Genomic DNA, 27,423 nt, shown 5'->3' with positions numbered 1-27,423 from the left:
GGCGGCTTTTCAAGACATGAGACTCACCTCAGAGGACCTGTAAGCCAAGCCAAGAAGCTTGGCCTCCATCGTGTGGGCAGTGGGAGGTGGAAGGTTTTAAGCAAGGCGTGGCCATGCTCAGACTCAGGCTTGTCTGTCCCAGGGCAGTGGCCACTGGGGTGGAGAGGGGACAGTTGAGATCAGCCTGAGTGGGGGAGGCTGGGTGGCCTGGGATGGCTTCTGTGAATTGGAAACATGTAAGAAAAAGCCTTGGGATGGTCCCTTGCGCCCTCCAGAGCTAGACAGGTGACCCGTGTTCTTCTCCCTGTCCAGAGGAGACCAATGCACAGGACCATCGTCCCCCAAGTGGTACTCAGAAGCTAGCCCCCTCGGTGAGTGACTTGGTGGGATCTGTGACTAGGAGGCCTCTCATGCCCTCCGGGGGTTAGGTGGAGAGTGGTCATGGGTTCTAGGATGGGTGGTGAGCCCTCTGCATGAGTGGGTTAGGGAGGGTCATCGAGCGTCCCCTGGTGCCCCAGGCTGGCCCTTCTCCAGTACCCAAGATGGCTGACCTCCTCCTGTCACAGCCAGAGCCCTCCATGCCCAACACTGCGCTGCTCATCAAGAACCCCTTGGCTGCCACCCACGAGTTCAAGCAGGCCTGCCAGCTCTGTTACCCTAAGACAGGTAAGGTCATGCCTACAGATGGCACAGCCACTGCCCAAGACATACTGAGGATCACAGGTGTTTAGAATTCCAGAAGGAGAATCCTCATGGACTCTCCAGAAGTTAGTGCAGCAAAACAGAAACCACTCCAGGTATTTCGGGCAGAAGGGATGCAGTACGGGAGTTAGGCACTTTCAAAACTGTTGGAAAGGCTGGAGAGGCAGAAGCCAGGAGACTCCATTGGGCCTTGAGGCCACCTCTCCACCAACCTAGTCTGTGCTGTGCTGCCCTCACACTGAGGTCAGGAAGCTGCAAGGAACTGCTGGCCGCATCAAGGTGACCACATGGCCCTCAGGCTGGGAGCTGGCAGTGGTGTGCAGGGTCCACCTGGACACTGCGAAAACACAACTGCTAAAGCTAAATGAAAAGCAGCCTGCACTGCTGTCACACGAGGGCATCTCACTGGGTGGATGTAAGCCTTACCCAGAACCCAGTCAGCAAAGGACTCGAGAAATGTAGTTGTTGGTTCCCAGACCCTGCGAGTCAGGATGATGATAAGGAGTTCAGAACTGAGTCCCAGAGCCAAGAATCAATATTCAACACACCTGTTGATGTTATTAGGTGTCATTGAGTTGGTTCCCACTCATAGTGACCCTGTGTACAACGGAACGGAGCACTGCCTGGTCCTGCATCATCCTCACGATTGTTACTATGTTTGAGCCCATTGTTGCAGCCACTGTGCCAGTCCATCTCCTCCAGGGTCTTCCTCTTTTTCACTGACCCTCTACTTTACCAAGTATGACGTCCTTCTCCAGGGACTGGTCCCCCCTGATAACACATCCTAAGTTCACGAGACAAAGTCTCACCATCCTTGCTTCCAAGGAACACTCTGGCTGTACTTTTTCCAAGACAGGTTTGTTCATTGTTTTGGCAGTCCATGGTATATTCAATATTCTTCGCCAACACCGTAATCCAAAGGCATCAATTTTTCGGTCTTCCTTATTCATTGTCTAGCTTTTACATACATACGACGTGACTGAATACACCATGGCTTGGGTCAGGTGCACTGTCTTAGTTATTTAGTGCTGCCGTAACAGAAATACCACAAGTAGATGGCTTTAACAAAGAGAAATTTATTTTCTCATAGTCAGTAAGTAGGTTACAAGTCCAAATTCAGGGCGTTGGCTCCAGGAGAAGGCTTTCTCTCTGTCAGTTCTGGAAGCAGGTCCTTGTCCTGAGTGAGGAGCTTCTCAGGCTCAGGGACCTTGAGTCCGAAGGACATGCCCTGCTCCTGGTACTGCTTTCTTGGTGGTATGAGTTCCCCAGCTCTCTGCTAGCTTTCCTTTCCTTTTTCTCTTGAGAGATAAAAGGTGGTGCAGGCCACATCCAGGGGAAACTCCCTTTACATTGGATTAGGGTTGTGACCTGGGTAAGGGTGGTGTTACAATCCTACCCTAATCCTTTTAACATAAAATTACAATCACAAATGGAGGGGATGCTGGAAATCATGGCCCAGCCAGATTGATACAGACATTTTGGGGGGGACATAATTCAATCCATGACACACACCTCAGCTCTCAAAATGACATCCTTGCTTTTTAACACTTTAAAGAAGTCTTTTGCAGCAGACTTGCCCAGTGCAATACGTCATTCGATTTCTTGACTTCCGCTTCCATGGGCATTGATTATGGATCCAACTAAAACAAAATCCTTGACAATTTCAGCCTTTTCTCTGTTTATCATGATGTTGCTTATTGGTCAGTTATGAGGATTTTTGTTTTCTTTATGTTGAAGTACAGTCCATACAGAAGGCTGTGGTCTTTGATCTTATCAGTTCTCTTTGCTTTCAGCAAGCAAGGTTGTATCATCTGTGTATCGCAGGTTAATGAATCTTCCACCAATCCTAATGACACGTCCTCCTTCACATAGTCCAGCTTCCGGGATTGTTTGCTCAGTGGCATAGATTGAATTGTGTCCTGCAAAAATATCTGCCAGCTTGACTAGGCCATGATTCCCAGTATTGTGTGATTGTCCACCATTTTGTCATCTGATGGGATTTTCCCCTGTGTGTTGTAAATCCTACCTCTGTAATGTTAAGGAGGCAGGATTAAAGGCAGTTATGTTAATGAGGCAGGACTCTATCAACAAGATTTGGTTGTATCTTAAATAAGCCCCTTTAAGATACAAAAGAGAGAAGGAAGCAGAGAGACAGGGGTACCACATGCCACCAAGACAGTAGTGCTGGGAGCAGAGCACATCCTTTGTACCCGGGATCCCTGCATGGAAAAGCTCCTAGACTAAGGGAATATTTATCACAAGGAGTTTCCTCCAGAGCTGACGGAGAGAGAAAGCCTTTCCCTGGAGCTGCCGCCCCGAACTTGGACTTCTAGCGTACTAGACAGTGAGAGAATAAACTTCTGTTTGTTAAAGCCATCAGCTTGTTCTGTTTCTGTTACAGCAGCCCAGGATGACTAAGACACTCAGCATACAGACTGAATAAGTATGGGGAAAGGATACAACTCTGATGCACACTTTTCCTGATTTTAAACCACACAGTATCCCTTCGTTCTGTTTGAACAACTGCCTCTTGTTCTACGTTCAGGTTCTACAAGCATAATTAAGTATTCTAGAATTCCCATTCTCTACAATATTATGCATAATTTGTTATGATCCATACAGTCGAATGCCTTTGCATAGTCAGTAAAACACAGGTAAACATCCTTCTGGTATTCTCTGCTTTCAGCCAGGATCCATCTGACATCAGCAATGATATCCCTGGTTCCCTGTCCTCTTCTGAATCCAGCTTGAATTTCTGGGAGTTCCTTGTCGATGTACTGCTGTAGCTCTTTTTGAATGATCTTCAGCAAAATTTTGCTTATGTATGGTATTAATGATATTGTTTGATAATTTCAGTATTCTGTTGGATCACCTTTCTTTGGAATGGGCACAAATATGTATCTCTTCCTGTCTGTTGGCCAGGTAGCTGTCTTGCAAATTTCTTGGCATAGATAAGGGAGCCCCTCCTGCTTTGGATCCCTTTGTTGAAATCTCTCTCTCAGCTGGTATTCTGTCAATTCCTGGAGCCTGGTTTTTCACCAATGCCTTCAGTGCAGCTTGGACTTTTTCCTTTAATACTATCGGTTCTTGATCATATGCTACCTCCTGAAATGGTTGGACATTGACCAGTTCTTTTTGGTACAATGACTTTTTGTATTCCTTCCATCTTCTTTTGATGCTTCCTGGGTCATTCAATATTTTGCCCATAGAATACGTCCAAATTGCAACATGAGGCTTGAATTTTGTCTTCAGCGTTCTCAGCTTAAGAAATGCTGAGCATGTTCTTCTCTTTTGCTTTTCTGTCTCCAGGTCATTGCACATGTCATAATAATATTTTACTTTGTCTTCTCAAGCTGCCATTTGAAATCTTCTGTTCAACTCTAACTCTTTTACTTCATCATTTCCTCCATTCCCTTTAGCTACTTGACGTTCAAGAGCAATGTTTCAGGGTCATCCATTTTGATCTTTTCTTCCTTTTTAATGACCTTTTGCTTCAGACTTGCAGAATTCTAGACTCTTAGACACATGGCATTCCATTTGCCAGAATCCCATGGTCCGAAAATTTTAGAATGGTATTCTCTCAGTGTCCCAGTTAATCTTAACCCCAGCTAATTTTTAACTGCTAATTAAAACTCTTAGCAGTCTGGAAGTGATAATGTCAGGCGACTGACAGGAGCTTAGAGGTCATCTCGTTGCTATTATCCACCCCTCTGGAACTCTCCACGGACACGTATTTCATTGCTCAGACCCCAGACATGCTGGGGCAGGGGACAGTCCACTCTCTTGTTGGAGGGCTCTGCCTATGAGAAATTTCTTCCCCAAGTGGAACTCAAACCTGCCTCCCCAATCTGAGCGTCCCCACTCCCTGCTGCTGGGAGGCCGACGAAGGCCCAATTAGTTGGTACACACCTGGTGCTGGCCAAGTTAACGTCACCTCGGGTCCCCACAGGGCTCTTTCCTCTCAGTCTCTGAGAATTACAAGGTCCTCCCCGTCCCCTGCCCGTTGTCTGGGGAAAGGTGGCCCTTGATCAGAAGACTTCAGAGGACTAGAGAAGGGAAAGGAGTGAGAGACGGAGCATAAATTCAGACCTGCTGCCCCGGGCCAGGAAAGGGAAGGGGTTACTTGTGGGGGCTGCTCTCACACTACCTTCACAATTCTCTGGAGGAACACTCAGATGGTTAGGCTCGCTAGACAGAGTGATGATAGAAATGGGGGGATGCCATAAAGGGGCTGCTTGGAGAGGGCCCCCCCTCAACATAGGTCCACAGCTTCCTGGGCACACAGAGCAAAGGAAGGTGTGGCAGGGCTGGTGGGAGGCCCAGATTAGGGGAGGTGGGTTTTCTGGCTGGCAAGGGGGCTAATTCCCACCTACTGCTGGGCCTGCCAGCTGTGACCCTTCAGTTCTGTTTCCCGAGTCATGTCCCTGTCCACCCTTGTCCACAGGCCCCAGGGCAGGCGACTACACCTACCGAGAGGGCCTTGAGCACAAGTGCAAGCGGGACATCCTACTCGGCCGGCTCCGGAGCACTGAGGACCAGACCTGGAAACGCATCCGGCCCCGGCCCACCAAGACCAGCTTCGTGGGCTCCTACTACCTGTGTAAAGGTGGGTGGGCGGCGACAGGGGTGGAGGGGCCACCCGCCCCTCTGCTCCCCATCATAGCCTCTGAGGGAGACAGGGTAGATGGTGCACAGCCCACTCAGTGCTCTAGGGGTACCACACAGCCTCTGAGGGAGACAGAGCAGGAAGTCCTCAACCTACTCTGTGCTCTGGGGGTACCATACAGCCTCTGAGGGAGACAGAGCAGACAGTCCTCAGCCCGCTTGGTAGTCTAGGGGTACCACATGGCCTCTGAAGGAGACATAACAGGCAGTCCTCAGCCTGTTTGGGGCTCTGGGGGCACCAGAGGAGCCTAAGGCCCATTGAGGAGGAGTGTTCCATCTGAACAAGCACCTCTTGTCCTTCTGACTGGCCTCTGCAGAGAGGTGGGAGACATTCAGACGTTAAAGTCAAGCTGGAGCCTGCTGCGGCCCACACTCTTGAGCCTAAGGGTCAAACAGTTGATGGAGCTGGTTTCTGTTACCACCACAGAGTGGGACTCAGTGTTCCCACTGTTGTGAGGACACGAGGAGGAGCCATGTGAAGGAGGACTGGCACCTAGTAAGGGTTCAGTGAATGTTTAGCCCTTTTTGACTATTACATTGTCATTGTCTTCACTCCTCGCTTGTGTCAGTTGGGTTAGTATTAACTGGACACTTGTATGTACCTTATCCTCTCTCTTTTGTTCCCCAGATAAGCATCTTGGTCCAGTCTATATGGCAGAATAAAAATAGTGACAATTCTGTCAGCAGTGTGTAGCATAGCCTTTTTGTACATGCACCCTGACAACAACTCTGTATGAAGTGTGGAGGCCTCTGGAGCCTTCCCTGGTCCTCCCAAGCCCTTCCCTGCTCCTCCCAGACCTGTACTGGCTCCACCCAGGCCTGCCCTCACTTCTCCCAGGCCTGCCCCTGCTCCTCCCAGACTTGTGGTGGCCCCACCCAGGCCTGCCCTCACTCCTCCCAGGGCTGCCCAGTCCCTCCCAGGCTTCCCCCCAACCCCGCCCCAGACCTATGCTGGCTCCACCCAGGCCTGCCCTCACTCCTCCCAGGCCTGCCCAGCTCCTCCCAGGCCCGCCCCTGCTCCACGTAGGCCCATCCCCGCCCATGGCTGTAGCCCATCTTGGCCTTTCTGGACCTGCTCATTGTCCACGTGGAGACAGGCTGGTCTTCCTAATAAAACACCTCAAGGACACAGCACCCCTGGGGTTGAACCCCTCCGCTGACCACTCCCTATGGCCAGTGGGATGAGGTCCAGACTCTACAATGAGGCTGATAAGTCCCCAGACCTCCTCCCACCCTTCTGCCTTAAGCATTCCTGGAATACACACCGACCCCCCTCTTGACTCCTTTGCACACACTGTGCCCTTTTGTTGTGTTCACCGTCTGGTCCACCTTCAGGCAGCTGGTCTTGGGAAGCCCTTCCCTGCAGTGCCTCCTCCAAGCCCACCTGCACCCCAGCCCCGGGGGCAGTCCTGTGGCCGCTTGTCCTTGTGTTTCTAGAGCCCACAGAGGAGCAGGACAGGGCAGACTTAGAACAAACGGGAGGGAGGGAGAGAAAGGGAAATAGGCCCCAGGACCAGGAAATGGCAGGCCTCTGGATCCCAAGCCTGCTTCCCTCGCCCTGGACTCCCCGGTACCCTGGCACTCAGGTGTTTTATTTATTATTTCTTTTGATCCCCACAACAACCTGGTGTCCTCAGTTTATGGTAAAGGCAGCCTAGTTTCAGGGAATAGCTTGGCTAGAGTTGCCCAGCTGGATCCCAGCCCGTCTGTCTGATGCCAGAGCCCATGTCTTAACCCTGTACTGTTATCTTTCTGGTGAATAGTAATGAAAAACACACTCACATTTCTTTACTATTATTTTTTGATAGTATTATGTTTTCAGTGAAAGTTTACATAGTAGGCTAAGTCTTAACCCATTGTCTTCAAGTTGGTTCTGACTCATAGCAACCCTAAAGGGCAGAGTAGAACTGCCCCATAGGGTTTCCAATGAGTGCCTGGTGGATTCGAACTGCCAACCTTTTGATCAGCAGTTGTAACTCTTAACCACTACGCCACCAGAGTTTCCTATAGCAGGTTAAGTTCTCTTTTAACAATTTAATAATTACTACACATCCTGTTCAGTGACATTGGGTATGTTTTTCACAATGTATTAACATCCTTATTCATTCTCCCCTGGATCTTTCACTTCCAGTAATCTGGTTTCCCTATCCCCTTACCCTTTCATCTTTGCTTTAGAGTAATTGTTGACCATTGGTTCTCACATAGATGATTTTGTAAAAGTGCACAGCACTTGCTGGTAATAGTTTTTCTTTTCTGAGCCACTCTGTTATTTAGCTAAAAGGGGCCTTCAGGGGGCAGTTTCAGTTCAAGGTTTGTGGAGTATCTCAGGACCATAGTCTTGGGGAGACTTCTAGTCTCCACTGGTCCAGTACTTCTGGACGTTTTAAGAATTTGTGTTCTGCTCCACATTTTTCTCCCATTCTGTCAGAATCCACCTGTCATGGCCCTGATCAGAATGATCATTAATGGTGGCTGGGCACCATCTAGTTCTTCTGGTCTCAGGGTAGATGGGGCCATGGTTTGTGTAGACTGTTAGTCCTATAGACTAGTTTTTTCTCTGAGTCTCTGGTTTCCTCCTTTCTCTTTTGCTCCGGATGAGATGAAATCAAGAGTTGTATTTTAGAGAACTTGTATTTATTTGGAGTCATGTGTACTTCTACAAAGTCCTTTTCATACCTTCAGTCTTCCTTGATTCACAAAAGGCAACCCTGTGGGATGGGATCAGCTGGAGTGAAGATCACCTGCAGGTTCCCCCAACCAAACACTTCCCAATATAGAGCAGAGAAGGGCTCCTGGCCTCTGGGAAGGGCTCTGCTCCTCGGACTCCTGTGTGAGGCAGCCCAGCCACCTCACCTGGGACGAGAGGAGCTGCTACCCACCCAGGGGCACCAGGCATGGTGGTGGCCATGGTGGCGCTGCGGGCTGCCATCCCCGCCTGGCGGAACGTGTGTCCTGTTGCCTTTTTGCAGACATGATTAACAAGCAGGACTGTAAGTACGGGGATAACTGCACCTTCGCCTACCATCAGGAGGAGATCGACGTGTGGACTGAGGAGCGGAAGGGCACCCTCAACCGCGACCTACTCTTCGACCCGCTGGGGGGCATCAAGCGTGGCAGTCTCACTATCGCCAAGCTCCTTAAGGAGCACCAGGGCATCTTCACCTTTCTCTGCGAGGTACCAGCCTGCCCACCCCCCTATCTGGCCTGCCCCCTCCTCAGTCTGTGGTGCAGGTCCTTGGGCCGTCAGAACCTTTAGGCCCTGGATCCTGTCATGCTGGAGCCTGGAGCCTAGCCAGCTCCGCATTTTGTGGAGGAGGAAATTGAGGGCAGAGAGAGGAGTAACAACCCTCACACCTGTTCTTGCCAATGGCTGGTCCCATCCAGGCTCAGAGCTGGGTGTTCCGTGTCCTCGTCCCATCTTCCCAGCAGCCTTGCCAGGCAGGTACGATTGGCCCCATTTTATAGACGATGAAGCTGAGGCTCACGGAGCTGGAGCGGTTGCCCTGAGTCTGCATGGCTGGCTTAATACAGACCTGAGGTTCGAACCGAGGCAGCCAGTCCCCAGAGCCCATGCCTGGTTCCCAGTGCCAGCTGCCAGTGAGGGTCCTCACAGCCAGGTCCCTATGAAGCAGGCCCACTGGGGGCTTGCCCAGGGCTGCCCACGAATCCCTGTTGTGGGCACAGCATGTTGGGCGCTGCCCGCTGTCCCAGGCAAGGTGTCCACGACCTCGCTTTTCACCCCTCCCGCCACATCCTTCCTGTGTTTCTGTGTGTCTCAGACCCTTCGAGGCTCCAGTCTCTGCAACTCCACCGAGCTGTTGTTAATTTCCTCCACAGAGTTGTCACAGAGACCCTGCCTAGGCTCAGGGGTGAGCTTGGCCCCCAGCCTCCCCAGCCAGGCCTACCATATTCAGAGCAGGGCCACGTCTGATCAGTGTGGACCCTTAGCGGGTGTGGTATGGCCCAGCCTGGCCCTCCTACACCTGCTCCCTTCAGAGACTGATGGGCCTGGGAGTCACAGCGGGCAGTAGTGGGCAGTTTCAAAGCACCTGCCTTCCGTTATACCTTTCTTGTCCTTTCACAGTGAGCCTGTGGGACAAAGCAGGTGTGGTTGTCCCCATCTCACAATGAGGGAACTGAGGCTCAGACAGGAGTAACCCCCACCCCAGGCATTTGGAGTGGGAGGATCAGAGAGAAGGAGGGAGGGGAAGGGAGCCCAGGCCCAGGTCATCTGTAAGCTCAGCCAGAGAGGGGCCACAGACCCTGGGAGCCACTTCCTCACTCTCCTGACCTAGGCCAGGGTATGCGAGGTCCCTGCTGCCCCCTCCCCGGATGGGCTTGGAGGATCCTGGCCCACCCTCTCCCTGGGTAGCCATGCGGAGTCCCCTACACTTTCCCCTGGTGACCATGCCAGGTCCTTGCCCGCCTCCTCCCAGGTAGCCATGCAGGATCCCAGCCCACCCCCTCCCCAGATGGCCATGTGGAATCCCCCACCCCCTCCCTGGGTGACCATATAGGGTCCCAGCCCATCCCCAGCCTGGGTGGCCATGCAGAGTCCCAGCCCACCCTCTCTGCAGGTGGTCGTGTGGGGTCCCTCGCCCCCTCCCTGGGTGGCCATGCAGGGTCCCAGCCCGCCCCCTCCCTGGGCAGATCTGCTTTGACAGTAAACCCCGGATCATCAGCAAGGGCACCAAGGACTCTCCATCTGTCTGCTCTAACCTGGCCGCCAAGCACAGCTTCCACAACAACAAGTGAGTGGGCCCACAGCCTGGCCTCTGTGGTCAGGGGCGGTGCAGAGTTGGGAGGAGAGTCTGCTAGGGCAGCTCAGATGGCTGGGGAACAGCTGAGGCCAATGGGTGTCCCTGGCTGTCAAGGCAAGGGGCGGATTTGGGCCTACCATGTGCCAGCCATGCGCCTGGAAGCCCGGAAGCACACTGTTGAGCACCCTCCCCCCACTCCAGGCATCCCCTGCAACATCCTGTGAGGGTGGAGAGAGCGTCCATTTTACAGATGAGGAAGCTGAAGCTTGGGAGTAGCTTACCAGCAGGCAAGGGCACAGGGCCAGGCTCCTGACTCCGGTCCAGGCTCTCCACTGTGTGGCATCAGCGACAGATGGTGCGGGGGAGGGCCTGGAAGGGCTGGCGCGGCCTTTGCTCCCTCTTGCTCCCCATGGCTCTGCCTCAGCGTGGTTGCTGGTGCCCAGCCCCTGGCATCAGACAGACCTGGGCCCAAATCCTGGCCTGGCCAACAGCCTGCTTCATGTCCTCTGGCTACTCTAACCCTCAGTCTCCTCATCTGCAAAGGAGATCTTGATCCTGATTTTCTAGGGCTGCTGGGAGGGTAATTCAGGTTCCTGACCCAGAGAGTGTTGAACGACCGTTCATCTGAATGCAGGCCAGCTCTGGGCACTGAGGTGGCAACCCAAGGGAAATGCTCCCCCAGCCTCCTAGCAGGAGGTTCTGCTGCCCTCCCCCTTTTGGCAGCTCCACTGAGAGCTGGCTCCAGGTTGAAGCCTGAGGGGACCACGGCTAGGAAAGTGCCGAGCTGGGACTCATACCAGGACCGCTAGAGTGTAGAACCCCATCTCTTACCTACTATGCCATCCAGGTTCTAGAAACGGCCCAGAGGGCAGGAGGCCCCAGGGCGGAGGCCTCTGTCCCCTCTGGCTGGCCTTGCCCTGGGAAGAGTTGCCCTAAGGAGTGGTTGGCGGGGGCTGTGGGGACTGCTGACAGCCTCGGGCCCCTCCCCGCCCCCAGGTGCCTGGTGCACATCGTCCGCTCCACCTCCCTCAAGTACTCCAAGATCCGCCAGTTCCAGGAGCACTTCCAGTTTGACGTGTGCCGCCATGAGGTGCGCTATGGCTGCCTGCGGGAGGACAGCTGCCACTTCGCCCACAGCTTCATTGAACTCAAGGTCTGGCTGCTGCAGCAGTACTCAGGTGAGCGGTGTGCAGGTAAGTGGGTGGGCACGGGCAAGCCGGGGGAGGTTGGAGGGAGGGAAGACAGGTGGAGGGGACTTCAGGAGCATCTAGAGGAGGGTGGTGGCTGGGGCACCTGGGAGTTCTCTGGAGCAGGTGTGCTTCCTGTACCTCACAGAGGAGACAGAGGCTCTGCCCTCAGGGGGCTTCCAGTCTCCCTGGGGTTTATCCCTGTCTGGGAACTGCCAGGGGCTCAGGGCTTTGGAGCCGTGTGGACCCAGGCTCCTGTTCCTGCCCCTCCACTTGCTGCCTGAGTGGTCGTCAGCAAGTCCCTTCTCTGAGCCTGCATTTGCTCGTCTGTGCAATGAGGATGGTAACCTTTTTCTGATAGAGTTGTAGAGAAGAAAAGATATCCATTCATTCATTCATTCACTCACTCACTCACTCATCACTCCTTCATCCATCAAGGCTTTATTGAACGCCTCTCCTGGGCCGGGGATTCAGCAGTGAACCTGTGGCGGTCCTCCATCTCAGAGAACTCATGTTTCTAAGTGGGGTTGAGACAGACAGTGAACGAGTCAGCAGATCGATCCTGCATTCCACCTGCCCTGGGATGCCTTTTCCCCCACTGCATGTCATAACTGAATTAGCAGTTTTATGGGGCACAATGTCATGCTGCATCCAACAATCCGTGTCTTCTTAGAGTTAACAAAGCACAGCACCAGCCTTTCAGAGGTACATTGGCATGGTGAGGACAGGCAGTAGGATAGAGACTCAGGGTGGGGGACACTTCAGATGAGGTGGTCAAGGCGACATCTGAGCAGGGAGGAGCATTCCAGGCAGAGGGAACAGCAAGGCCGGAAGCCCTGAGGCAAGAGCAACTTTGGTACAGAAAGACTATCCATGGGGGTGGGGCAGCTGAGTGAACTGGGGCGGGCGGATGAGGCCCAAGAGGTTGGCAGGGGCCAGAGTGTGTGAAAGCCTCAGTCGTAAGTGGTTGGGATTGTTCTGAATGTGATGTGCTTTGTCTGGAGGGTTTTAAGTAGGTGGAGTCGTATGATCTGATTAATGTTTTTAAAAAGTCACTCTGGCTGCTGGGTGGAGAACCGACTAGAGGGCCAGGGCAGAGGCAGAGAGATCGTGGGGAGCCCATTGCAGAGAGGATGGTGGTGGCTCTGGCCAGGGTGGGGCAGAGGCGGACAGATTTTGGGTATATTTTGATGGCGGAGCTGGCGGGTTTTTTGATGGGCCAGATAGGAAGAATGAGACAAATATGAGACTCCAAAGGTGCTGGCCAGGAGCCTGGGAGAATGAGGTTGCCGTGAACATATGGGAGCAGCAGGCTTGGGGGGACTCTCAAGGTCCAGTTTGGGACATGGGGAGTCCAAAGGGCCTGGACTTCAAGGGGAGGCGTTGAGCAGGCAGCTGGATGTGGGGGTCTAGAAGTTCACAGAGAGGCCGGGCTCTAGTAGACGTTTAGGAATCGTCAGCAGGAAAATGGACAACAGGTGCAGTGCCAGCCAGGCAGGTACTCAGCGGGGTAGAACCCACAGGACAAGGTAGAGAGTGCAGTCACTTGTCGGAAAGGGACTGGAGAGAGTGGCCGGCTGGGAGGAGGGCAGGCTGCGTGGAAGAGGTGCTGGGCTGGACCTCAGGAGGTGGGCCCAGTTGCAACGACACAAGGTTGGCAGGGATGGATTGGGAGAGTCTGATCTGCCAGGTTGGGGTGTGTCCCTGGGACATACCACAGTCCCTCCATGAATGGCCTTTCGAGCCTGTCCACTGTGAGCTGGTGAGCCGGGTGGCTGGCCAGGCACAGAGTCCTAAGAACCAGTGGACTGGAGGCTGCCCAGCAGGGGTGAGGCTGAGGCCCCCGTTGAGGGGATCAAAGAAGAGCGATGAGACACTGGCCCAAGACACTGGGACACTGGCATTGGAGGTGGGGGACGTCACCGTGCCGTGGTACAGCATCCACATCTCCACTACATTTGTCCACTGTGTGCATTTTCTTTCCTCAGCCCCCAGGAGGGGTCAGAGCAGGCCTTCTTGTTCCCATTTTGCAGATGAGCAAGCAGAGTCCAAGAGGACAGGTGGTTCCCTGGGCCCTACTTCTGACCAAGGCAGGGCATCCCCTGGGAGTGGTGACCCTGGGCCCCAGGATCTCGCCTGGGAGTGGGGCTCCTCCCCCTGGGCTCTGTGGGGTTCTGGCACCTTGAAGAGCCCCTGCCTCTTACCTTGCCGAGCTCCTCAGGGATACCATGTCCCCACTCCACCCTCCCCAGGCATGACCCATGAAGACATCGTCCAGGAATCTAAGAAATACTGGCAGCAGATGGAGGCGCATACAGGGAAAGCCAGCAGCAGCTTGGTAAGGCCCTGGAGTTGGCCATGGGGCGGGATTGGGCACAGGAGGGATATCTCCTAACCCTTTACCAGCTGCCATCGAGTCAACTCCAACTCATGGCGACCCCAGTGTATGTCAGAGTTGAACTGTGTTCCATAAGGTTTTCAGTGGCTGATTTTTTGGAACTATATTGCCAGGACTTTCTTCTGCGATGCCTTGAAACTAAGCGGACTCAAACCAAACCTGGGTGGATTCGATTTGCCAGCCTTTTTGTTAGCTGAAGGCATTAACTGTTCGTACCACCCAGGGACTCCCTGATCCCTTTCCTTTGACGTAAATTTCAGTCTTACCAGAAAGTTGTAAGAATAGTACAAGTAATTTCTGTATACGCTTTTCTGGATTCCCCAAATGTTAGCATTTTACCACATTTCTTATTTGCTTTGCCCTGCATGTATGTGTATACATACACATATATACATTTGTAGACATAAATACGCACACTTTTTTTTCTGAATCGCTTGAGAGTAAATTTCAGACGTGATATGCCATTGCACCTAAGGACTTCAGCGTCTGCTTCCTAAAACTAAGGGCTTGCCCTCTCTTCCATAAGCACAGTTACCAACATCAGGGCATTCACACTGATACAAAATATTCTCTTACTTAGATTCGGTGAATTGTGAAAACCCCAGATAACATGTTGTGTTCAGTTGCTGTGTCTCTTTAATCTCCCTTGATCTAGAATAATCTGTCTTTGTATTTCACAGCGTTGACATTTATCTTTTTATAGTTTATTTATTTTGTTGCTGAGAACATATACACAGCAAAGCATACACCAAGTCAACAGTTTCTACATGTACAATTTAGTAGCACTGATGGTATTCTTCGAGGTATACAACCATTTTCACCCTCCTTTTCTGAGTTGTTCTCTCTCATTAACATAAACTCACTACTCCTGAGGTTCCTATCTAATCTTTTGAATTGCTCTTGTCAATTTGCTCCCATCTAGATAGTCCTTAAAAGAGCACAGTGCTCAAGGCAGACATTCTTTACTAGTTAAGCTGAACTATTGTTTGATTTTAAGAAGTCTTTGGGATATTTTTGGCTTAGGGTTTAAAGTTTAAAGATTATCTCAGGGCGTAGTTTCAGGGGTTCCTCTACCCTCCATGAGTCCAGAAAGTCTGAATTCCATGAGAATTTTAAATCTTATTCTGCATTTTTCCCCTTTTGATCAGAACTTTTCTGTAGAATGTTTGATCGAAATGTTCAGTATGGTACAGGGCACCATCCAATTCTGGTCTCATGGCCAAGGAGGCAGTTGTTCATGCAGGCAATTGCACTGACATTTTTGAAGAGCCTGGGTCAGTTATTCTGTAGAAGGTCCCTCCACTTGGGAGGTCCTGGTGTTCCCTGATACCACAGAGGCCCTGTTAATGTCTCCTCAGTTCACATATTGGGAAGTAGCTCAGTCTGTCCCTTCACTGCGGATGTGAACATGGATAACTTGATTAAGGTGACTCTACTGTACAAGTTTCTCTACTGTCAAGTTCTATTTTCTCCTTTGTAATTAATACCTACCTTCTGGGGAGATGTTTTGAGACCGTGCAAATACTCTGGTATTCCTGAAACATTCACCCTCTGATTCTATCATCTCCCATCCCTCTTGGTCCTCATCAGGATCCTGAAGAAGTGACCTGTGGCCAGATGACATTTTGCAGATGGGGAAACCGAGGCTCAGAGCATGTTGGAGACTCACCCAGGGGCACACTTAGGGGGGCAAATCCCAAAGTCTCTGACTCCCTGCCTCACCTTTCATTCATTCCCATCACCCCATCACCCTCACTTCCTCATCTGTGAGGTGGAAACCATAGTCCTGCCCTGCCCATCACAGGGGCTGACTGACATTGCAGCTCACCGAGCCCGTCCTGTGTGGTAGGCCCTGTGCCGCCCCTGATCTCATACCCTCGCTAGGAGGTGAGGTCGTTGTAACTACTGGATGACAGTGGGGAGGCTTAGGGGCTGATTTCAGGGCCCACGTCAGTCTGGAGGCAGTGAGTGAGTGTGAGGTGACACCTCCGTGCCATCCACACATGAGGGACAACCCCCTCACCCAGGCCAGGCCTGCGCACTGGTCAGCATGGGCAAAGGTAGAGCAGGCTGCCCACTCTGCCAGCCCGTCCTCCCCGGTCCTTTTCTCTTCGCGGTTCCTCCCTTCCTCTGTCCCTCTCCAGTGCAGTCTTTCCCCCGACCCTGCTGGGAGTCTGTGCGGGAAACAGTGAGGAGCTCAGACTGGGCCTGCAGTGGTGTCCTCTAAAGGGAGGGCACTGAGTCTTCGCCACCTTCTGTCCTTCGGAGCCCCTCATGCCTGCCCAATAGGGCAACCAAGGCCACCCGAGGACAGCGCAGGTCAAGCTGGAGGAGGGGCCTGAGGGTGTCACAAGGGACCTCAGCCCTCCTGCTGCTGAGGTTCTGCCTACCCCCCAGATGCCACCCCCTGTCCTGGCTCAGATGCAGCAGGGCTTCTGGGCCAGGCCTGACTGGTGCCCAGGAGGAGGCTGCTTGCTGTCCATCAGGAGGGTGGGTCCAGGGTACTGTGAAGCTGAGGAGGGACACAAGGTAGAAGCTGCTTGGCCAGCACTGGTGGCCACTGTGCCATCCCTCAGGGACGTGAGCACCGCCCAATGCCATCCCCTGTCCTCCCACAATTACCTGTGGGGGTCGGTAACCTGTGAGCCTCTGTCTGCTCCCCCTCCCCCACCTCCAAGGGCTACTACAGGGAGCCAATGGGACTGTCCGTGGTGGCAGGACATGAGCCTGGCCCAAGATGGGAACTCGGGAGCAGCGCAGGGTTGTTAGAGCAGTGGCTGAGCCCCCCGCCTCCATCCCAGTTACTGCCTGTGATGAGGAGGGACACCTTTCTCTCAGGCTTCTTGTAAGAATCAGGTGGGAACTCGGAAATCGAGTGTCCGCGCGCGTGGCCCAGTGATAGATCTGATGTTTGTCACCAGGACAACTTGGTGTTATTCTGGGCCTGAGCCCAGGTGCAGGTCTCCCGGCTCCAGGCCCGGGGTCAGCCAACAAGCAGCAAGGACACAACTCCATCCCACTCTAGGCAGGCCCGGGCCTGGGCAGTGCTGGGGACAGGGGGGTCAGCTCCTGTTCCTGCCCTGGCCAGGGTCACATTGCAGAAGACAGGCCCATGCCAGCCTGGAGGAGAGAGGGCTGCACGGGGTGACCCCACACCTGCAGCTCCAGGGAGACCTGGGAAGGCTCTGTCTAGTTATGGAGCAGGGAAGGTGGTGTGTCCACAGAGCAGCAAGTTGTCCTGTGTGGCTGGGGCAACGGGACAGCAAGGAAGAGGAGGGTGGCAGGAGGCAAGGCTGAGGGGGGACTTTGCCCACCTCCCGCCCTGCCTTGTCCCAGGTATGCAGGGGAGCAGACTCTCCTGCCTGCAAAGAAAAGGCCATGGCAGAGGGTGGGGGAGGGACACTGGGGCCTTGGCCTGGAGGGAGGGACCAGAGCCCAGGGCGGCCCGACGTCTGCTGCCACCCATGGCAGGTCCCTCCCTCCCCTCTCGCAGTGTGGCACCTGCTCGCTCCCAGGCCCAGTGCTTGTGGTCAGTCGAGCGAGTCTACACGTGGTAGTTCAGGCTCCGTGGGAGCTCAGAGGATGGGCACCTACAGCTTAGGAGAGCTCCAGGAAGGTTTCCTGGAGGAAGTGGTGCTTGAGCTGAGATTTGAAAGGACGTTTGGAATGAGCCAGATAAAGAATGGAGGAAGGGCATTGCAGGCAGAGAAACAGCCTGTGCAGAGGCAGGGCGGTGTGCAGCGTGCTGAGCCCAACGCAGTGCAAGCAGTCCCACAGCGCAGGCCTCGGGGTGTGGAGGTGGGGACTGGCCCCATGAGCTTGGGCATCAGCACCTCTTCCAAGCCTGGCTCCCACACTGGGAAACCACGTGGCCTGCAGCGAGAAGTCAGGGAGGAGGCTGGCTCTTCCCAAGGCTCTCGACAGCCCTGGCACTCCCGGACTTGTCTGTGTGGCAGACCACAGGGCATCAGGCCCAGTGTCTGTGGCTACACCAGGCCTCCCCCACCCCCACAGGGCGCCCCACGGACGCACGGGCCCAGCACCTTTGACCTACAGATGAAGTTCGTGTGCGGCCAGTGCTGGCGGAATGGGCAGGTGGTGGAGCCTGACAAAGACCTCAAGTACTGTAGTGCCAAGGCCCGGCACTGGTGAGCGGCCCGGGCATACTGGGCCCCCTGACTGCCATGGGGGAGGCCGGGACCTGAGAGTCCCCAAGCCCCCCCCAACCAGCCTCCCACTGTGTCCCACAGCTGGACGAAGGAGCGGCGGGTCCTTCTGGTGATGTCCAAGGCCAAGAGGAAGTGGGTGTCTGTGCGGCCGCTGCCCTCCATCCGCAACTTCCCACAGCAATACGATGTGAGTGGTGAGGGGGCAGTGGGACCTGGGGGCCCAAGGACCTGGGGCCTGGGAGGGCTGAGGCAGTGAGGCGGTCAGCCGGACTCAGGCCTGCCCTGCCTGCCCCCCAGCTCTGCATCCACGCGCAGAATGGCCGCAAGTGCCAGTACGTGGGGAACTGCTCCTTCGCACACAGCCCAGAGGAGAGGGATATGTGGACCTTCATGAAGGAGAACAAGAGTGAGTGGGCAGGCGGGGCCAGGCCTCACCCTAGTGGCCCACTGGGGGACACCAGCACCTCAGCAGGCCAGAGCACGCTCCGTGACGCCCTTTGCTCCAGCACCTCAGACATGCCCTCGCTGTCTTCTGTGGTGGACTAAGCCCTGGGGCCAGGCAGCCCGGCAGGGGTGGGAGGGTCCTGGGACGCCCATGGCTCCGGATCTGCTGAGAGTCAAACCGCATGGGGGTCACGGCCAAGTGGATGGAGAAGCCCCTTACCAGGCACTCTGTCCTGGCCCCCACCCAGTCCTGGACATGCAGCAGACCTATGACATGTGGCTGAAGAAACACAACCCTGGGAAGCCTGGGGAGGGGACCCCGATCAGCTCACGGGAAGGAGACAAGCAGATCCAGATGCCCACGGACTACGCCGACATCATGGTAACGTCCACCCCTGGGGGCGGGGCAGGAGCGGGCCCAACCTCACCACGGAGGGCGGCTGGAGGGCGGTGGCCTGGCCAAGGGTGGGGAGCAGGCGCCCACGGTGCTGTACCCCCAGATGGGCTACCACTGCTGGCTCTGCGGCAAGAACAGCAACAGCAAGAAGCAGTGGCAGCAGCATATCCAGTCCGAGAAGCACAAGGAGAAGGTCTTCACGTCCGACAGCGACGCCAGCGGCTGGGCCTACCGCTTCCCCATGGGCGAGTTCCGGCTCTGTGACAGGTGCTCTGGGGAGGCCGGGCCACGGGTGGACACAGGGGGCCCGCGGGTTGGGGCGGGCCTGACACCGTGGGGGCCACAGGCTGGCCCTGGAGCTGGAGCGCAGGGGGTGGTAAGGCTAGAAAAGCCACCTGGTGGCACAGTGGTTAAGCGCTCGGCTGCTAACCAAAAAGTCGGCAGTTTGAACGCACCAGCCATTCCACGGGAGAAACGTGGCCGTCTGCTTCCATAAAGATTTACAGCTTTGGAAACCCTATGGGGCAGTGCTACTCTGTTCTATAGGGTTGCTATGAGTCAGAATCAAATCGACAGCATTGAGTTTGTTTTTATTTTTTTTTGAGGGGGGTTGAGTGTGGGTACAGCCAGGGCAAGAGACCCAGACCTGCCAAGCCCCCTACTTTGCAGCCCTGGGTCAGATCCCAGAGAGGCTGCGACAAAGCACCTTGCCCCCAGCCTGGCTGCCCAGGCGGAGGCTGTGGGAAGGGCCAGGGTGTGGGCAATGACCCCTCCCGCCCACAGGCTCCAAAAAGGCAAGCCCTGCCCAGATGGGGACAAGTGCCGCTGCGCCCATGGGCAGGAGGAGCTCAATGAGTGGTTGGACCGGCGCGAGGTGCTGAAGCAGAAGCTCGCCAAGGCCCGCAAGGACATGCTTCTGTGCCCGCGGGACGATGACTTCGGCAAGTACAACTTCCTGCTACAGGAGGGCGGGGATGTTGCCGCCCCAGAAGCACCTGCTGCCACTGCCGCCGCCGCAGCCGCCGCCGCCGCCACCACCACCACCACCACCACCACCACCACCGGGGAGTAGGGCCAAGTCTTGGCCTTGGGCAAAGTCCTGGGGTCAGGGGTTAGGGTGGAGACAGAGGGCCTGATAGAGGGGCCAGGGCAGGCCGGGACAGGGGGTGGGTAGCTGCCCTCGCCAGGCAGCCTCCAGCCCCCCAGGCCCCGTCTGTCCCTTCTGCCCCCACCACCCAGGTATGCAGACCCAGGTGCACATGCTGCAGCCCCAAGTGGTCCTGGGGTCCTCGTCCTGCTGAAAGCCTGGGCAGACCAGCTCCCCACCCCCACGGTTCTGCTGGCTGGGGGACGGGCCCTTAGCTGGCCCCTGCAGCTTCAGCCTACAGCTTTAATTTCTGTCCTCTCCTGACGCTCAGGGCTGGGGAGCCTGGGGTCCCCACTTGAATCTGCAGCAGGAGATCCTTCTCCCTGCCCCACCCCACCACCCCCCCACCTCCCTGGGGGTAGATCAGGACACAACCAAGGGCAGGAGGCCCCATTAGCTTTAAAATGCAGCCCCGGATGAAGCTGGGAACACTGTACTGATCACCTACCCCTGGGGCCTGAGTTTTCCCTCTGGGTGGGAGGGAGGGAGGGGCTGGGCTGGATGATCCCTGAAGCCAAAGGAGCCGTGTTCTCTTTAATGACACAATCTCTGGCCCCTCCATGGTGGGCCCTGAATGTGGATGGTGGCTCCTTAAAGCCTTCCAAGATGATCCTGCCCAAACCCCCATTTCGCAGATAGGAAAACTGAGGCCTAAAGGGAGAGAATGACCTGCCAGGGTCTCCAGCCTGCAGCACGAGGCAGAGACTTGGGGCCCATTATGGACGAGCCGCAGGCTCCCCGGCAGGGATGGGATGTGCAGCTGGGGTCTCGGCAGCCACGGGCTGGGGAAGGGGACTCGGGGCCTGGGCCTGTCAGTATCCCTGTGGAGGGACAGTCCCTCCTCAGGGTGGGTGTGGAGGGGCAGCAGCAGAGGTTATAACGTTCCCAGCCGAGGATGCCAGCCTGGCTGTTTGTTCAGAAGAGGTGGTATGGGGCCGTGCAACCAGGAGCTCAGGTTCTGCAATGGTGGGGAGGGGGAAGAGGAGGGAATCAGCCCTGGACACCAAAGGCCACTCCAGGATTAGACCCACCCCTCCTGGGGACCCAGTAGGGTCCTCTCCTCCTCCTCTCATAGATCCAGATATACAATTTTGACCTTCTTTCCCAACCCCACCCTGATCCCCGGCCCTACCAGCTGCCTGGGACCCCAGCCCCTGCCCCCACCCACCGAGCCCTTTCCCAACCCTCTCATCTGACATGTGGACTCCCTCCTCTCCATCCCACCCCCGCAGGCAGCCCCTGCCTCCCCTGGTTCCCCAGACATTCCAGAATACCCCACTCCATTGTCACAAGGAGTGGGCACCCCCGGAAGGAACCAGGGACCCAGGCTGGGCTGGGGGTGAGTTGGAGAGAATGGAACCCCTTATTTCTCCTCGAGCAAGGATCGGCAGTGTGCGGATGATGTGATGGGGTACAGGGGGTAGGGAACCCTGTCCCTCCAGCTGCCCCCGCCTGGCCTTTTCCCTATAACCATGGCATGCACCCTTTCCTCTTGCCTGACCCCTTCCCCCCAGCAGGCCAGCACTGCAGAGTTTGGGTGCTGGTGGCGTGGCTGGGGGCTGGGGGAGGAGTGCCCATACCCAAGGTGGGGGCCATGGCCCTGAACGTGGATGACACTTGTTCCCCTGGTCCGTGGTGTTGCAGTTTGTCGTCACCAGCCTTGTTTCTAGTGTGTATATATCTCGCCCCTGCGGTGCATATATACACAGGTATTAAATATATCGCTCTATATAATATTATATATGTGTGTGGTATCCAAGGGATCACTTCCAATGAAGGCTAAAGATAAAGGACTTGGCCAGGAAATACAGCCACTCTGGCACGATGAGTGTTTCCGGCTTGTCAGAGGGCCGGGTGTGAGGAGACAAGGACTAGAACTTGGGGCCAAGGTGATTTGGGGGTGGGAGTGCTCCCTGCCTGGCCCAGCTCTGTGTGGTGCCCTCCCAGACCACCAGAGCCCAGTGGGGAGAGAGCGGGAGTGCTCAGGGAAAGAAAAAGCTGTGTGCTTGTCTCCACTGGAAGCAAGAGGACTCAGTCCAGAGTTTTCTTCTCCAGCCTTCTGGGGGCCTTGGAATCCAGGGCTGCCCGAGGATCCCCTGAAGGCTGGGAAGAGAGAGGGGAGGCTGGAATGGCTGGGTGTGGGGAGGGAAACCAGAACACCCGAGGGGAATTACTCAGTTGTGACCCCTGGGAGGGGTGGCTCAGAGGCCCAGAGAGTTGAGTTGGGCCTGTGCCCACCCCAGCAGGCAGGGGACAGATGGAGAGGACAGGACAGCACAGCATAGCATTGTGTCAGTGGAGGTCCCACTAGTGTGTGTCCCTTTGCGGTGGGGGCCTGGGAGGCTGCATTTCTCAGCAGCTGGGCAGTAATCAATTTAATGGTCCTTTAAAGGTGTCTGTGTATTAAAAAATTTAAGAATACCACACTTTAATATTAAATATTCATAAAGTCTAGTATCTTGATAATAATGTAGATGTTTTAATAACAATTTTTGTCCTTCTTAAAATAAAATGAAAGAAACTTGCTCCTTTTAGCCTTTGTTCTAGCAAATAAACGTGCACTTTGACCTCTGTCCCCAAGGTGTCACTCCTGCTCCTCCCCACCTGGGGTTTATGCCCCGGGGCCTGGGCTGTCCTCGTGGGGCCAGGCTGGCAATGGGCAGGCCTCGAGGCGGACATTCTGAAGGATGAGGGGCAGGAGGTCTGTGTCCTGCTGTAAACACCCAACCTAGCTGACTCCAGCTCTGGCAGCACCTGGCTGACAGGGACACTCTGTGCTCTGTACAGGTGGCCTGTGGCTCACTGTGCCCGCTCTTCTGCAGCCCGCCTGCTTTGGCCCTCTGTGCAGGGCGGTCCATGGTACCCACCCTCCCCTGCTCTTCCTGTATGTGCCATCCTGGCTGCAGAGCACCAACCTCTACCCTTTCCGGGTATGACTTTTCCAGGAAGGCAAAGGGCCAGACCATGCTTTGGAAGGTGCTCCCACGAAGCCCTGAGGGCAACCGAAGCCACGTAGGCCCCTTTCCTCATCTTTCCAAAGAGAAGGCCTTCAGAGCAGGACTTCTCAATGAGGGACACCTGTAATTGCTGGGGTGGATTGTGTGTGGCTACAAGGGGTCCTGATGGGATGGGCTGCATGTGTCCAGCTTTAGACTGCAGTATACAGTGGCCCAGGGACAGATGTCACAGGCTTGTGAATTTTCTGAAGGCAGGGAGTCTCCTGGGCCAGGAGCTCACATGGCCAGGTATGCAGTAGGTGCTCAAGTGCTTGATAAGTATGGGATGCCCTTTCTCTGCACCAGGCACAGTGATCTAGCACATCTGTCCACAGCAGCCTTGCACATTTGGTGTCCAAATTGTGTGGCTCAGAGAGGTTCAACGAAGGTGCCAAGGACACGCGGGAGGCAGAGCTGAGACTGGGAACTGGCAAAGGTCCCTTCAGCTGTGGTGTCCTGTGGGTCTCAGTACCCATGGCCACACCAAGAAACCCCAAAGCAGTACAGCCAGGCGCAGCTCCTGGAAGAAGAATGCAGGCGCACCCTCGGGCCAGCGTCAGTGCCTTCCTTGAGCTGAGAGATATAGGAGGAGTCAGATAAGCAGGACTTCAGTTAACCCACTGGACATCAATTCTTAAATTCTCATAAACAACCAGAACAGTTGCTGCCGAGTGGAATCAACTCCAACTCATGGCAAACCCATGGGTGTCAGGGTAGATGTGCTTCATAGGGTTTTCAGTGAGTGTGATCTTTCGGAAGTAAGTTGCCAGGCTTTTCTTCTGACGTGCCTCTGAGTGGATTCAAACCACCAACCTTTTGATTAGTAACCGAGTGCCACTGAAGTACCTACTCCTTAAATTCTCATAAATTCCCTTAAATTCGCTTCTGGTTGTTAAGCATTGAGTACTTACCCCATTGCAGACCCTAGAGTACAAGATTCCTGGAGAAACCGTGGCTCCCTGGAATTCACAGTCAGGGGACTGACCTAAATAGAAGATTGCAGGATGATGTGATGGGGGCAGTGACAGGAGATATTCGGGGGGCGAAGGAGGATACCTCATCCAGGCTGGGGAACCAGGGAGAGCTTCCTGGAGAAGGTGAAACTGCAATTAAGAATTTACAGATATTTTTACATCATTGTAATCTGAGTGCAGGCACCCTGGGTGGTGCAAATGGTTAAGCACTAGACTACTAACCGAAAGGTCGGTGGTTCAAACCCACCCAGAGATGCCTCAGAAGAAAAGCCTGGCAATCTTCTGAAAGGTCACGGCCTTAGAAACCCTATGAAGCAGTTCTACTCTGCACACATGGGGGTGCCATGAGTCTGAATCATCTCGTCGGCAACTAACAATTTGTGTGCACTGACTTTTGTTTCTCTCTCTCTCGATTCTGCTTCACGGATGCGTTTCCGCGAACCCACATGGCCTGGATATTTAGTGGCTGCTATCTCATCACGGCAGTCACAGAGCAGTCCTGTCTCTGACTTCAGTCCTGTGAGCAGGGCTGCTGTGAGCTCACCAGCCATGGTGCACCTGTGCCTGTCCCCACTTCCATTCCTGAAAAGTTGCTTCTGAGGACAGGCGGGTGGGGTCTGTCAGGAGCCTGCAGGCTGGGGCTGGGGCAGCTCTGCACCCCCTCTAGAGAAGGCCCGGAGGGCTCTGCCAAAAAGCGGCATCCACATCTACCCCCAGTGGAGGAGCCCTCCGCTGCCTCCCAGACCTCCATCTGGCCTGGGGGACCATCCCCTGTGAGGCCAAGAGAAAATACCTCTGGCTCTCGGGCTGACTGATGACCAGTGTGCATCTGTCTCCCCTGGTGTCTTCATTTCCTGGTCTCGAATTTAAATGTGCAGTGCTGGCCAACCAAGAGGGCGAGACAGTGAGCTTTCTTGAGCAAGTTCTTCCCCAGTCTGGGCCTCAGTTTCCCCAACTGGACAGTGTAGGAGATGCTCTCATGGGACCTTTCCTGCTCTGAGCGTGACCTTGTGTCCACTAAGGGCACCTGCCTGACCGACACAAGGCAAGCGGGAGATCACAGCTGCCCTGCCAAGAGACCTTGCCGTCCACACATAATGGACACTGTCCCCAGTGAGTTGGGGGCAGATAGACTATGGAAGCCCAAGGGTGGGGGTGGGAATGGGCTCAGGGGCCTCCATAAGGAACCCACTGGTCCCAGACCATCTGCAGTGGGCATCATATCTCTGAGCCAGGAACCCCGAGATCCAGACCATCCCCCTCCCAGGTGGCCCGGCTAGTGTATCCAGGTGTGCATGTGGCTTCCTCTCTCCCAGGTGTGTCCCGTGTGACCCCACCTACGACCTCCACAGTGCTTGGCCCAGCTACCTGCTGCTGTGACCCCTGCCAGCCACAGGCGGTGCTGCAAGTTGATGTTGTGATGTAGAGTGGGGGTGTCTGGCTGGACTGACTCCCAGTGGCATGAAAATCTCTTCAGGGTGGAGTGTGTGGTTTAACTTTGAAGTCCTCCCAGGGCCTAGCCTGATGCCAGGTGTGTGGTCAGCACTTACGGTCTTAGAGGCTGCACACATTTGTACATGAGGAGTCGTCTGCAGAGCGTTCACAAAAACGAAATCTCATGCACCAGGTGGGTATTCTGGAGACATGCACGGTCCTCCATATTGCCTCTGGAACCATGCTCTGTAGGCAGCTGTCTTCCCATCTTTGTGTGACACCTGTCTTGCACTCAGGAGGGTCACACAGGCACAGGGCTCCAGCCCGGGGTCTAGCCTGGAGCAGTGGAGTATAAAAAGGCCTTTCCTTCGCATTTACAAAATCCTCCCAACGCCAGATGAAGAAATAAGGAGTAATAAAAACAGGAAGAAGGGGAGCGGGGAAGAAGGATGTTTCTGAAGCATACCTTTAGAAATAGTTTTGAGCTTTGAGCCATGTAACTGTTTTTTGTATTCAGAAACTAAAATTAATTTGTAAGTAATTTGGGAAAAGAACGTTACTTTGGAGAGGGTTATCAGGGAGCGACAGAGGATAATGAGAGAAAGCTGGGGACTGTTAGAAGGGGAGAAACCATAAGGGGTTCCTGGAGTATTGGATTCTGTGCAAAACAGCATTTTGGAAAGGGCCGAGGAGTGCGGAGAAGTCAAGGACAGCACAGGGGACCAAGTGCTCACTGCATCCAACCTGGGGAGACAGAACTAGAGCCAAAGGAAGCTCAGGGCTCCCCATACTCAGTAGACTGGAGCTGAGACCCAGAAGAGCTGTGTGGCTTGTTCCAGACCCCACCTGTGTGTGTGGCAGAATTGAGGCCCTGGCATACCTGGGCCACGGGGCTGGGCTCTGATGTTGGTCTCTGGTGGACAGCAACATACAGAACCTTGGCATAACCCACAGGTTCAAGTGGCCTGGGGGCCACAGAGGCCAGACAGTGTCCTGGGGGGAAGGCAAGGAAGAAGACTACAGCAAACAGCCAGCTGCCATCAAGGTCCCAGGATGGGCTGGGGGCAGTGAGCCTGCGAGGGGTTTTAGTGATACCTTCCTCTCCCCTCCCCACCCCACCAAAGGCCAAAGAGCCTCAGCCTGCAGGGCTAGCCACTTCTCTTAGGAGAGCAGGCTCTGCAGAGGCATGAGCCCCACTGATGCAGGCTGCATGGACACGCCCTGCAGGCCCTTGTGGCGTGACACAGCCACAGCAGAACATGCCAACAACCCCAGAGGCTCACTAGCTTGCAGGTGAGCACACGCTGCCCGTTCATTTGCCTGTGCCTGCCAGCACAGGGCTGTGCTTTATGCTGGTCCTGCCTATGTCCTTCTGTCTTGCTAGGGTCTCAGGACCCAGCCCAGATGGTTTCCATGGCGGCCGCTCTTCACTGGGCCTCCAGGCTGCGTGTGGGAGCCTGCTGGCTGTGGGCGTGGAGTGCACTCTTCATTCTCACCTGGCAGCCCTGGCGCTGGCTCCCAGCCTGGGGGGAGAACTTCCCTTTGCAAAGTTAGATAACAGGCCGCCCCTGCAGAGGATTGGCTCCACGTGCTTCTGCTGGTGAGCCAAGGGGCCAGGCCCGCCCCTCCAGGCAGCGGGAAAGGGAAGGCCAGGCCTGGCTGCAGTGGAGCTGGCAGGTGGCCAAGCAGGGGGTGGCCGAGTGGGCCGGGCTGTGCTGCCCATTGGCTGCCTCGGGCTCCTGCCCCGCCTGCTCCAAGCCCGCAGCTCCCCGCCAGCCACTGCCTTCCCGCTGCTTCCAAACTCCCGGAGCGAGCACCTCCTGCAGGCAAGCTGTGACCAGATCAGAGTGGCCCCTGCCATGGACATGCCAGAGGTCCTCAAGTCCCTGCTGGAACACTCTCTGCCTTGGCCAGAGAAGAGGGCAGGTAGGAGCAGGGGTGACCACACTGGCTGACTGCCCAGGTGCCAAGGGTGGGGGCAGCCTGGTGCGGTGGTAGGGCAGGCATCTCCAGGCAGAGAGAGGGTCCTCAGCAAGGGTCTGCTCTTGACCCCTTCCTGGGTGCGGAAAGGGCCAGGTTGGGGGAGGCAAGTAGGTGCCACACCAACTCAGGGACTGCCCCAAAGACTGCCAGCTTCAGGACGCGTGTCA

At 55.2% G+C, this 27,423-nt stretch overlaps 2 protein-coding genes and 1 long non-coding RNA gene across 11 annotated transcripts in view; 2 read left to right on the top strand and 1 right to left on the bottom strand.

Moving 5' to 3' along the window:
- The window catches only part of ZC3H7B (zinc finger CCCH-type containing 7B), a 56,200-nt gene extending 35,755 nt beyond the window's left edge, over positions 1-20,445 (top strand). For 3 of the 8 annotated variants that reach the window (XM_064283458.1, XM_064283453.1, XM_064283450.1), the window contains 13 exons: positions 313-371; positions 519-666; positions 5,147-5,308; positions 8,337-8,542; positions 10,018-10,118; positions 11,124-11,320; positions 13,567-13,652; positions 17,727-17,860; positions 17,963-18,068; positions 18,179-18,287; positions 18,574-18,707; positions 18,826-18,989; positions 19,506-20,445. In XM_064283458.1, the coding sequence (XP_064139528.1) occupies positions 313-371; positions 519-666; positions 5,147-5,308; positions 8,337-8,542; positions 10,018-10,118; positions 11,124-11,320; positions 13,567-13,652; positions 17,727-17,860; positions 17,963-18,068; positions 18,179-18,287; positions 18,574-18,707; positions 18,826-18,989; positions 19,506-19,794 (1,895 nt within the window). In that variant the 3' untranslated portion in view covers positions 19,795-20,445. The remainder of the gene's footprint in view (positions 1-312; positions 372-518; positions 667-5,146; positions 5,309-8,336; positions 8,543-10,017; positions 10,119-11,123; positions 11,321-13,566; positions 13,653-17,726; positions 17,861-17,962; positions 18,069-18,178; positions 18,288-18,573; positions 18,708-18,825; positions 18,990-19,505) is intronic. The other 5 variants (XM_064283455.1, XM_064283456.1, XM_064283457.1 and 2 more) reach the window with 4 other exon arrangements.
- A 717-nt stretch (positions 20,446-21,162) lies between these two features.
- LOC135231160 (uncharacterized) overlaps positions 21,163-27,423 on the bottom strand; it is a 16,223-nt gene continuing 9,962 nt past the window's right edge. The window contains exons 3-4 of one of the 2 annotated variants that reach the window (XR_010321682.1): positions 23,777-25,609; positions 23,331-23,438 (exon numbers count right to left, since the gene is read on the bottom strand). This is a non-coding gene — a long non-coding RNA (uncharacterized LOC135231160). Of the gene's footprint in view, positions 25,610-27,423 lie in introns of both variants that reach the window. The other variant, XR_010321681.1, reaches the window with a different exon arrangement.
- Positions 27,118-27,423, top strand: part of TEF (TEF transcription factor, PAR bZIP family member) — a 25,014-nt gene continuing 24,708 nt past the window's right edge. The window contains exon 1 of the mRNA XM_023559894.2: positions 27,118-27,199. Coding sequence (XP_023415662.1) covers positions 27,133-27,199 — 67 coding nt within the window. The 5' untranslated portion in view covers positions 27,118-27,132. The remainder of the gene's footprint in view (positions 27,200-27,423) is intronic.

This window comes from Loxodonta africana, chromosome 4 (assembly GCF_030014295.1).
Source record: "Loxodonta africana isolate mLoxAfr1 chromosome 4, mLoxAfr1.hap2, whole genome shotgun sequence".
In the NCBI taxonomy this organism is placed as follows: Eukaryota; Metazoa; Chordata; class Mammalia; order Proboscidea; family Elephantidae; genus Loxodonta; species Loxodonta africana.
Note: the sequence above shows the minus strand (reverse complement) of the source record. Positions and strands in the feature narration are given on the sequence as shown.